Source organism: Cololabis saira, chromosome 2 (assembly GCF_033807715.1).
Source record: "Cololabis saira isolate AMF1-May2022 chromosome 2, fColSai1.1, whole genome shotgun sequence".
NCBI lineage: Eukaryota > Metazoa > Chordata > Actinopteri > Beloniformes > Belonidae > Cololabis > Cololabis saira.
The window spans coordinates 33,070,992-33,084,141 of record NC_084588.1 but is presented as its reverse complement, the minus strand read 5'-3'; the positions used below and the strand labels follow the sequence as shown (position 1 = coordinate 33,084,141).

At 40.9% G+C, this 13,150-nt stretch overlaps 1 protein-coding gene across 1 annotated transcript in view; it reads right to left on the bottom strand.

Moving 5' to 3' along the window:
* Nucleotides 1-8,330: 8,330 nt before the first annotated feature.
* The window catches only part of furina (furin (paired basic amino acid cleaving enzyme) a), an 80,633-nt gene continuing 75,813 nt past the window's right edge, over nt 8,331-13,150 (bottom strand). Inside the window, exon 16 of the mRNA XM_061744099.1 lies at nt 8,331-13,074. Coding sequence (XP_061600083.1) covers nt 12,467-13,074 — 608 coding nt within the window. The 3' untranslated portion in view covers nt 8,331-12,466. The remainder of the gene's footprint in view (nt 13,075-13,150) is intronic.

The following is a 13,150-nucleotide window of genomic DNA, read 5'->3' as shown; positions in this document are numbered from 1 at the left end:
AAAGGGGGGAAGTCAGGATCTGAAACGAGAGGGAGAAGGTGAGTATTAAAATAAAACAGGAAGTGCATGATGAGACTGGACATAAGCACACAATACCACAAGGACTAAACATGAAATGAACACAGACATGAAACACTAAACCTGAACATGACTGGCATTAACACATTTGGCGAGACACAACAGACACATTCAGTTGGAGTCTGTCAGGAACGGCGTCTTGGCCGCTGCCCCAGGTCTCTTGCCCTCTGACACCCGCTGCTTTCCTGGTGCCACAGTCCAGGTAATCCTGAAGAATCCTGCTGTGATCACCTGCTCGATTAAGAGATTGATTTTACATGTGGGTTTTGAGTTAATCAAAATGGATTTTAATGAACTTTTTTCGCTTTTTAAAAAAAAAACATTTTGAATGGAGATAGGGTGAGGAGCTCTGTCACCCGGGAGGAGCTCGGAGTAGAGCCGCTGCTCCTCCACATCGAGAGGAGCCAGCTGAGGTGGCTCGGGCACCTGTATAGGATGCCCCCTGGACGCCTCCCTCGTGAGGTGTTCCGGGCATGTCCCACCGGGAGGAGGCCCCGAGGAAGACCCAGGACACGCTGGAGTGACTACGTCGCTCGGCTGGCCTGGGAACGCCTTGGAGTCCCCCCGGAAGAGCTGGAGGAGGTGTCCGGGGAGAGGGAAGTCTGGGGATCCCTGCTCCGACTGCTGCCCCCGCGACCCGGACTCGGATAATGCGGTGGACAATGGATGGATGGATGGATGCATTTTGAATGGCTGTGGATTGTCTGTTTTTATTTTTGGAGTCCTCCCCTCACTGAATCGCTCCTCGGCCTCAACATCTGGCTCCAGCCAGCGTGCATGGTGAAGACATCTGGTTTTATTGAGAATTTGAACCTGTTCTAGAACCAGTTTTCTGTTTCCAGGACGGGTGGTGTTGACCCAAATAAAGTGGGCAGTCGTGATATACAGTAGCCGCCAAAACGACCATGACCACCTTTGGCGCCCCCTGCTGTCCAGCCCCTGCATCCACTCACCCCATCAGAACTATACATATACATATATACATATATATATATATATATATATACATATATATATATATATATATATATATATATATATATATATATATATATATATATATATATATATATATATATATATATATATATATGTATGTATGTATGTATACATACATACATACATACATACATACATACATACATACATACATACATACATACATACATACATACATACATACATATATATATATATATATATATATATATATATATATATATATATATATATATATATATATATATATATATATATATATATATATATGAATTAATGAATTAATGAATGAGTTTTATTTTTGTGTCATGTCCGAAGACCCATCCCTTATAGCAGTGATTCTTAACCATGGGGCCGCGGCCCAACGTTGGGCCGCGAGCGCCCTCTAGAGGGCCGCAAAAAGAATTAAGTTTTGTACGTGTGGGCCGCGAGGGCCGCGGGACTGCATAGCAACTCCCAACCAAATGAGGAGAAGACACTCAGCTAGCTGTACGTGTAATAGTAAGAGAAATGGTGTGTATTTACAGAAAAAATCATTTATTTTGCACAGAGTAGGTTTAGATCCACCAGGATCAGGGATTCTACGGCATAGGCTCTGCGTCGATTTACGCAGAACCATAATTCAGGCTTAAGGCGGACGTAATTGAAGCCACAATGAGAAGGGGGAAGGGGGGCGTGATTTGCCAGTGATTGCCCGGCGGCGGCTCCGTGGTGGGACACATGGGGTGGACGGGGAGACCTGGGGCTCGCTGCCGAGAAGGAGACGAGACTCCCGGGGGAGCTGCCCCGCCGAGGCGGGCCGGAGAGCCGCCGGAGGAACCGCCCGACTGAGCGGGAGCCGACGCGTCCCCGCGGCCGCGGATGTCGGCTGCCGCTCGGTCGGCGGGCTCCGTCGTTACTGCTGAAGATGCGTGGGCTGAAGTGTCTGCTGGACTGGACTGTTGTTGCAAAAGCATCGGAAAGTGACTGGGCTGCAGCGCGGAGAGCTGCGGGCTCGTGCCCGTCTGATCAGGCTCGGATGAAGCCCGACACGCTGAGTCCTGACAACTGATTAATTTAATATCTTAAATAAATACAATCTTAAAACACCCATGTTTGAGTCCAGATACAGCTGTGAGGCAGCTTTCTCCACAATGAACATAATTAAAACTAAATATGAGCACCTTCTCATGTGTATGAGAACCTGACACCATCCAGACCAGATTTAAAGTCCTGGCAGGAGAAGAGCTCAGTTCTCTCACTGAACGACAGAAAGTGGGGGCATAAGATTATAAGGGGAAGAAAGACAAACTGCAAAACTGTTAAATTGTTAAGATGTGTTTATATTCATTTATTATAAAAATGTGTTGAGACAATTAACAAAGAAAATGGGAAATTCAAACTGCTGGTAGAGAAATAAAATAAGATAGCATTTGAAAAATAAAATAAAATAAATTTTATTTTTAAGAGAAAAAAATATGTGTAATTCAATTACACATGTTAAGTGGCAAATATTTTTGAAATGTACTTTTTTTTAATATAACAGTCAGATGCAGATGTTGATACAACTATGAGGCTACTTGAATATATACACACAAATAATATATATATATATATATATATATATATATATATATATATATATATATATATATATATATAAAAATTATATATATATATATATATATATATATATATATATATATATATATATATATATATATTATGATGTTATGATGCTTGAGTAAATCTTCTCTAAATGGACATCTTAAAGTTTTAGTCGAATACCCCTGCTATACAATTTTAATATTTAATGGGCCCCGGGCCACTCTGTACTGAAAAAATTGGGCCCCAAGGTCAGAAAGGTTAAGAACCCCTGCCTTATAGGATTACAAGACACCAGAAACAGAAAATCATCAATATACAATATCACACTCACTTAATTGGGAGCTACACAATGTACACCAGAAAAACAAAATAAATAAATCAAATTAAAAAAATAAATAAAATAAAAATACTTAATATATCTTTCTCCCCAACAAAAACTGAAGAAGAATGGATATTTTCACATAGATGTTACTTTTCTTTGTTCATCCCACACTTTCTCTAAATATCATACTTTATATAATGATTTTAATAATTTCTGACGCAACTCATCATACAGAGGACAATAAAATACAAAATGAAACTCATTTTCAATATCATTAATATCACAGTAAGGACAAATCCACTCTTCTTCTGTGACCCCCCCGATAACGTCCTGTCTCAAGGTGCAGAGGCAAGATTCCAGAACGGATTTGGGCACATAGTGATTGTTGTCTTTTAGATAACGAGGCACAAACATACTTTTCACAGCTATAACAACTTTTTATCATACTAAATATTCTTAATTTTGGTTTATACAATATGTCCTGTGACCATTTGATCTGATATACATTAAACAAGGCTTCTTTAGCCAAAGAGACATTCACAACGCTCACATTCTGAAATACATGCAATGCGCCAATTCTCATAAATATATCCTCTACTTCACTTGCCCATGCACCTTTTATTGTGACATCCCATTTTAATATTTTCTTGGCAATTTTATTCTCTGGCATCTTCACCATTCTGTTCCATAAGGCTAACATGCCACCTTTCCAACATACCTCACACACACACATGTATAGCCCAGGACTGATGCATGTTTTTGCAAGGGAACACGGGGAGAACATGCAAACTCCACCTTTCACCAACCCCAGCCAGGGTGTGGGTGCTGAAGTCATTGGGGGGTAAACACACCCTCAACCCCCCACAGCGTCCCCGGCGGGAATCGAACCCAGGACGTTCTAGCTGTGAGGCGGCTGCACTACCAGCTGCACCACCCCAGAAACAAACCAAAACCACCCTGAACAGAACCATAACCCCCTCAGAAACAAACAGAAGCGCTTCAGTCAGAACCAAAAAATCACCTCAGATCTAACTAGAACCAGCCTGTAGAGAACCAGAACCACCAAACACACCCAAAACCACAGACACATCCAGAACCCTCCCAACACAACCAGAACCACACTGAATAGAACCAAACCAGACCAGTGGTGAACCAGAACACATCTTCACAAAACCAGAACCACCCAAACAGGAACCTCCCCAAACACATTAAGAACCACCAAAGACTAAACCAGAACCACCCAGATTGAACCAGAAGTACCATCCCTTCTTCTTCTTAAACTTAAACTTTATTTATTTGTATAGCACCAAATCATACAATATAAAATACATGGTGCTTTACATGCAGAATAAAATGACAATAAAAAAAACACAATTTAAAACATTCCATACGACCCCGCCCCCCACCCCCCACCCCCCACGCGTACACACACAATCACTCACACTCATATACATGTGCACACACTCACACGCCCACACACACACACACACACACACACACAGTAAGTGGACTGGTGACATGGCTTAGCACTAACGATCCAGGTGAGGAAACACTACCTATGGGTGGCCGTCCACACTGAGAGGCTCCACCGACCATGACCACAAGGAGCATTGCCACAGAGACCCCCCCAACCCAGACAGACCGGGGCAGACCTCACACAGAAGGTGGAGTCTTCCTTCTACTTAGCTGTATTATAATCCTCCCATTCTTCCCCTTCTTCCTCCTCGTTCCAACAATTTGATTTCTTTACCTTCTTCATGCAGTACAGTACATTCGAACCATTTCACTTAAAATGAACAGTACTTCAACTATCAATGCTTCCTTTCGTGGCTTTCAGCAATTTACTAAATTTGATAATTGTGGTAGAGTTTTAGCTAAATTCTTCAACTCATTCTCCTCTCTTCATATTTTTGTTTTCAATATATTTTCCTGCACTGAGGTTATTCATCTTTTCTTCAACCTGTCTTCCTTTATAACAATAATATAATAACCATATGTGCAATATCTATGAAATATCTGTCTGTCTACCTCATACTCATTCTACCTGCTTTTTTTGCACTATTTTCTATCTCCACCACAATGTATATATTGTCCATATCTTGTAATTATATATACCTTTTACTTTTTACTTTTTTACCCCCTTCCTTGCATGTGTGTGTGTGTGTGTGTGTGTGTGTGTGTGTGTGTGTGTGTGTGTGTGTGTGTGTGTGTGTGTGTGTGTGTGTGTGTGTGTGTGTGTGTGTGTGTGTGTGTGTGTGTGTGTGTGTGTGTGTGTGTGTGTGTGTGTGTGTGTGTTAAGTGTACTGCTGCTAACATGTTAGTTTTCCCACTGAGGGAGTAATAAAGGACTGTCTTATCTTATCTTTCTTCTGCTCTTATTCCTTTTTTCAGCTGATATTCATATTTTGAGGTCAACTTATTTTCTTCAGCTCATCTTCCTGGCTTCAGCCGATCTAACTTTTTTTGATATCATCTTGTTTTCATCAGCTTGGTTTCGTATCTTAAGCACATATTCTTCTTTTTTTTTTTATTCCACTTTTCAGTGCTTCTTCAACTCCTCTCTTCTTCTATCATTTCAAGAGTTTTCCAAATGTATGAGCTCAGTTTTTCAATTTTCTCCACATTTTTACCTTATTTTTGCAAAAATGTTTTTAATGGTCAGCACTTCAGCTATGTTTTCAGTAAAGTTTACCTCTCATTGAGCTTTTTTTAAGCATCACAGCATTCAACCCTGCATTTTCACAGGAAATGCAGCCTTTTCTAATGATTTGATTTTTGAAAAAAAAAATTTTTTTAAGAGAAACATGGCTAGGCACAGATGCACCTGCAGTTCCCATTGAGGCCCCTACACCAAATTTTTGCTATGTATTTTCTGTTAGGAAGTTCAAGAAGGATGGTGGTTTTGCATCGGTTTATTCTACATCAATTGCCGCTAAGGAAATTTCATTTGATCAGTTCACCACCTTTAAAAATCATGCTTTTGTTTTCAGCACCCCTCCTATGTTAAAGTTTACAGACCACCTAAAAAGTGTCCAGATTTATCAATAGACACCTCCTATAAAATGATGATCACATCTAGGGATTTTAACTTGCACATATGTGCAGTCAGATTTTATGTCATGCAGCCGACTCACAAAAGAGGACATACTCCCAATCTCGTCGTAAAGCATGTGGGCCAAACCTTTTCTGCTGCGCCTGCCAAATACAAGTATACTGCAATAAATTAAAGGTTGCAATAAAATACACTTTTGACTTCTTTTAACACTAAAACCGCCAGCTTTCTATCACCTCCTAAAAGCCATCTCATAGACCACCAGATATAATTTCAATGTTAGGGTACAGAAGATCTTGAAGCGTAAAAATTTGATTTTACAGACTCTCTTTATGATTTTACTGTTAAGCACTTTGTGCTGTATTTTATTGTACGAAAAGTGCTTTATAAATAACGTTTCATTTGATTTGATATACAGTACAGAAGAGAAAAAGGGGCAGACAAACACAAAGAACTGTAAAAACAATGGAAAGTTACAATTTTTAAGTGCTCCTAATAACCGTGGATTTAGCTGAAGAAAAGAAAAAGACGATAAAAAGAGTGAGGGATCATGTTGTCACCATAGTAACGGTGTGTGATAGCAGAAGGCTTGTCCTCCAAATCTACACCGTGGATAGGAACTAGGAAATTTGCACTCTGAGAGCAAAGAGCTCTATTAGGAACATGGGTTGCTATCAGGTCTTGTACATAACACAGCAGTTGGCCATTTAGGACATATGAAAGTAACAGAATTTTGAATTTTGAATGTATACTCTATAAATTTACTATAAAAAAGTTCAATGCATAGACCCAATAGAGAGATTAACACAGGACAGACGCCATTCCTCATTTATCTATAGATAAATACAGCTGAGTATCATCAGGATAGTGATGCAATTTATGCCGTGACTCAGGATAATATTTTTCAAGGGCTACATGTATATAAACAGGATTGGCCCTAGCACTGAACACCGTGGGACACCACAGCAAATGTGTATATGTAAGAAACATCAACAAACTGAAATATGTCAGATAGATGAGCTTTGAACCAGATTAGTGCTGTCCCTCTAATCCCGATAACGTGCCCCAACCTGAGCAGTAAAATGCTTTGATCTATGGTATCCAGTACTCGAGTTGAGGGGGGATGGCATCCCCCCTTGAAATATAAACGGTCCAAATAATCCCCCCTGTAAAACTGCCATCCCCCCTTTCCATCCCTTATGTCATTTCATCAATGAATGTGGTTTTACTGCTATTTCAACATTTAGAGTCATTACCAAAAAAATAACTTATTTGACAATTTTCACCTGTTTCAAGTAAATTTCCACTTGAAATAAGTAGAAAAATCGCCCAGTGGGACATCTTCTTATTACAAGCAATTTTTAACTTTTTAACTAGAATTTTAACTAGAAATAGGACAAATATTCTTGTTAAGATTTTTATCCTGTGAAGGACAGAGTCATATTGATAAGTTCAGAAAACTGTTTTTTATTGTTGTGTTTTGATGTATTTGATGTAAGCCCAGTGGATATTTAAAGCTTACAGAAGGCTGCATTTAACTGCTGCTATGTCATTCCTGCAGTATTTCTGCAGGTGTTTTGGTCAGTGCTATTATTTGTAATATATTATATTATTTGTAATCAGTACAAATTATCTGTCCCCATATGATAAAATCCACCATCCCCCTGATTCTTTTTTACAACTCGAGTACTGATGGTATCAACAGTAGCACTGAAGTCCAGAACTACTATGAACACAAATCCATTGTCTGAGGCCAAGAGAGGGTTGTTAGCTGCAATCCCGCCACAGTACTCCAGCTTCTCAGCTGTGATATTGGTCATTTCAAAATACATCTCATGTTTTCAGTATCAAGTCTGGAAGCTTCATTATGAAGACATGCTGGTGTTCCACATGGTTGCACGTAAAGTGCTTCGATATAGTCTTAATGAAATAAGAAAGCGACATATGGAAGGCAGAATATTCTAAAACCTCTATGTATGGTTCAGCAGTGATGGAGCCTTTGCAGATGCACGTTACCCATGAATGGATCTGCACCATTCCACTTGGATGGATAACATGCGAGCACAGCCGCAATTTCCTTTAAAACACCTTTATACCTTCTCCATAAATCTCTGCTCCTGTGACAGAGGGCTCCTCTTCCTCCCGCCGGGGACCCTGAGGGACAGATCTCACTGCATCCAGCGTTCAGTCTGAGACACTGGAGCCCGACTGAATAAATTATAAAAATGCACCCAAACAAACAAAAGAGTCATGTAATATTTATTAAGACACATTCAAATGAATCAAAACACATTTAAATTTGCATAGATCTTTATTTTTAGTAGAATCTATAATTGACATCAATTAAATAAAAAGGAGAAATCAAGAGCAAAAAAAAAACAACCTTTAAATTACAAGAAAATTACACTGCACCATTCATATAGTACAAAAATAGGCCTTATTTTAGAGTTATGTCCCATGTAAGTCATTCTTGTACATTAATCATAGGTCACAAATCTGTAAGGTACTGTGTGCGGCCACAGGTCAGGAGCCTCGTGGAGAGGCAGGAGAAGGTCAACAGGGTCTACTGAAGCTGCTCCACTGACTGTCCCTCCATCACAAAGTGTGTCGTTTCAATTCATCCGGCATGTGCACACGTGGACACGCGCAGATCTGATTCAGCCCTTAGGGTAATGGTGATGGGATACATTTCACCTCTTCCCTCTTCCCACAGCTGCTGAACACGCACGGTGTCCCAACAGGTCTTCAAAAAAGGCAGGGATGACAGAATGGTCTAAACAAAACACTTTGAACACAACTGAAGGGGATCGATGGGCAGCGACGACCTGAATGCAACACAATCTAGTACTTAACAGACAGCATTAAAATGATTGTCTTTGGTTATGCCAAAGATATTGCTCCTATTAACTACACCCAACATCATGTTGGTAACTTCAGATGAAATCCTAAAGCAGGACAGGAGCAACATCGAGCTCCGCGTGAAAATAATCAGTGATGTAAAGACATGATTTATTTGTGAGCCTTCTCCTGATGCGCAGAAGACTCTTACCTTTAAGAAGCTTCCAGCTTTACTACAAGACAGGTGGTGGCCTTGTAATCACCCGCTGCTCTCTGGCGCAAGTGGAGAAGCTGCTCCTCTTAAGTGTGCAGTTTCCGTCACATTCTCGCAGTGAAAGGATGAGCTGGCTAATCAGAGTTTTCAGCAGCTTTGGAAGCATGATGATGCTAAATGCAGCAACATTCAGGATTTCTGTTTAAAGTTAAACGCAATGCAATGAGATTTACATCCATCAAATCAAAGTTTTCAACTTGTAGTGAATACATTAACATAAGATAAAAAGAAAAAAAAAAACACTGTGTGCACTCATGGGCTCATAGTGACATATTTGAAAGAAAAAAATAATATTTCTGGAAGCGATATAAAGGGAAAATGCATTTTTCATTATGTTGACTTTCATTCTTAAAACAAATCAAACTCTACGCATTAAGAGTTTAATTGGAAGCAATGGTGCATCAGCGATTATCTGTTGTTTACACACTTTGCATCAAGCTGGGCAGTCAATAAGATTTTGTGGCCGACTTCTAAAGGGCCAGAATTAAATTGGCACCCTCTTTAAACCCGGACCAATCAAAGTTTAAATAGCAGTAGGCACTAATGTACATCACGCAAACCCCTGCAGCATACGCTCATGCCAATAACTTAGTCGGTTTTGAGGGTATTTTCTCCAAAATCGCATTATGAGGTTTTGCTCTGGAGACTGCTGCAGTAAAGGAAATGTGCTACACCTGCATGAGCCATCGGAGGTGAATTCAACTTCCTGGCTCAGTAATGTGGTTTGACAGCCTCCATGCCGATCTTTCTCCATCCCTGGGAAGACGGATTTAGGCAGGTACTGATTTAACAATCATAATTCACTTTACACATTTTAGATTTTGCCTTTTTTCTAAATAAGTAGTTGACCTCTGAATATATTTTTCAATTTAAACCACACTTGATTGCATATTTATGAATAATACCTCCTGTGGATATTTTTTTTTTTTACACAAGTTGTTAAATTAGAAGGGAAAATTGATTTGTGTGCCTCTTCATCTTCTTGCCTCAAGACAAGGAAATTGATTGTCAATGACAGAAATATAAGAAAAAAAAACTCAACTCCTGGAGGAGATGCCTACTTGAAGATGAAAAAGCAGACGTCGCTGACAATTTTAGGTTGATTTAGCGCTCAAAAGCTGTATTTCAGTGATAGATTTTAAAGCCCAGGTTAATGCTGATCCATGAAGGCAATAAATTTAAGGGAAGAGTAACAATTTACACAGCAGCTTTGTGGATTGCAGTTGATTCTTTTTCTTTTAAACATGAATTTATCAAATATGCCTATTCTCCTAAATATTTCTTAAGCGTATTCATAACCTATATATATGTTTGACCTCTACAATCATTTAACAGCCCTCGTTTAACTTCCTATGAAACCTTGCTGTATGATATGAGAGGTAGATAAAAGGATGAGCAGCCGCAGTCTTCTATGCACGTCATCACCATGACAACCTCTCTTAGCAAGCTCCACTGTTTTTGTAAATCGGGAAAAAAAAGAAAAATTATCAACAAAAGAAAATAAAGAAAACAGTGGAATCAAAATGGCAACAGTGGATTAAACAATGAGAAGCATATTTAAGATGATAAGCAGCCTGCAGCGTGGTGGGGTGGTAATGAGATGACTTTAAAATAACCAGTTCCCTATAGGTATGATTAAAATCTCTCAGAATAAATACTTCGCAGCATTATCATTTGGAATATATTTGCCAAAGTACACTGAGGAGATTATGTGGAGATTCAGAATGGATGAAGACCGGAGGGAGAGTGCAGAGATGATGATGATGAGCTGTGGGACATCAATGTGGGATTTTTGAACAATACTCGAGATCTAAAGAGAGCAGAGACTGAGATGAAGGAGGAAAAGGAAACCTTCACTTCAGAGGGCACATAAGCACTTCCCATCCTCACAAGCAGCAGGATAACGCTCACACACAAACTCACGTTACGTCATTATGATACAAGGTGCATGTTTGCAGCGCTTATGTGCTCCGACAAAAGGAAAGCCTTGATGTATTGTGACCGTGTCTGCTCTGTAAAGAAATCAATCATAGGTAACTTGGCAACTGCCAGCTGCTGTAACACACACACACACACACACACACACACACACACACACACACACACACACACACACACACACAGATTCCTGGAAGGGATTGTGCCACAGGGTTGGCTAAGAAGAGAAAGTATGTGTGTGTTTATTTTCTTGTCGTTTCTGGAAACCCTCCCATGTTTGGGTTGGGAGGTCATGGGTACAGGAGACTTTCTATTTTGCCAAATGAGAACAACTTCAGTTTATCTGGAATTCCAAAAGGCTGAATGAAGCTTTGCAAGTCGAGTGACTCAGAGTTTGTTCTTCCAGAGCAGAAAGGCGTTCTGCACGACGGGAACTACACCGGTTTTAAAAAGCGACCGCTTAAACTAATGATTCGGTGTAAAGAAAACACTACTATTGTTTATGATAAAATGAAAGACGGTAGAGACGCCATTTCCAGAAGGCTTACAGACAGTCTGTGTTAATCTACCTGATGATGTGTTACACTTTTGATTCTTGCAATTTTAAATGCACTTTAAAAATGCAAATCACTACTGATATGTGGCATTATTCACAGCACATTTTCAGATGCTGCTGTGAGTAAATGAAAATTTGAAGGAAACAAAATGTTTCCAACTGAATTTCATGCCTCATGATACATTTCATTTTGCTTTTACTCCCTTAAAAAACTAAAGAATATGACACACTTTAATTTGTCCATTACGGCCACTACACTATTCACTGCTGATCAGATCTAGACATTCATATTCTCTCTCACACACACACACGCACACACACACACCCACAACTACTCAGATTCAACAATCTCATTTGGCTACTGCACTGAGACTAATGGAGGGAGGGTTAATAAAAAGAAAAAAAGGAGAGGGAAAAAAGCAAATGGTAATAATTTGTTTACTGTAACACAAAAGAAGCTGGAGCTGGAGGGGAAAATGGGCTCTGCGCCGAAAAACACCAATTGCAAATGGGGGCAAGAGGAGGGAGATCCACTTAAATAGAAATGCACCCAAGTGTGAAGAGAGCACACCTCAGGCATCCCCGGCTTTGAGAAACAGCTAGTCCCCAGCAGGTCTACCACAGCAGAGTAGAAGACCAGATCCCAAAACAAGTCTCAGAAAGAGTAAGTAAGAAAAGAAGAGGGAAAAAAAAACCTGATGGGGAATAAAAATCAGAAGAGACTGTGAAAAGACAATTACCACAGCCCTGAATTATCCGAGAGAAAAGGGGGTGAGAGCATTTTAAAAGCAGGAGAGGAGAAGGAGGGACACGGGGGAAGCATTAAAGAGCACTTTGTGTTTTGATAAAGGCAGTCCTCTCATTTTGGACGCCAAACTCTTCGTTTTCGGAGTCTGTATTCACCCCGTCATCCCCCCACATTGTTGGTATGCCGCGGTACGACACCATCCTGTTTCCCCCCAGGCTGAAGTTGCCCCTGAAGCCGCCGCCAGCTTCCAGAGTGGGCAGCTTGATGAGTGCACCTGAGCGCAGCTGCAGCATCAAGAAGATGCCGGCAAAGGTGGCGATTATGGCCATGCAGCTGAGCACGGCGATGGTGATGGGCAGCTGTGAGCCGAGGTCCAGTTGCGATCTCGGGGTTCCCTGGCCCACCATGAAGCTGCCGGGGGACTCACGCATGTAATGGTTGAGGTGCACGCAGGTGCCAGAGCCGGGGTCCAGGGAGCTGTGGGGGGGGCAGGACAGGCAGGTCTGAGGGCTGAGGCCGCTGCAGGTGAGGCAGGCCGGCGGGCAGGGCAGGCAGGCCGGGACGGAAGCGAGCTCTACAAAGTTTCCCACTGTGTAGTTGAGGGGCTGAGAGCCCACCGCGTAGCCTGCTGGACATTCTTTAACACAGATCTGCTGAAAGAGGTAGTAGCCGCTGTTGCACTCTGTAACACACACACACACACACACAAACAGAGAGATCACAATAAGCAGCTGCACACACACCTCGTACCACTTCAT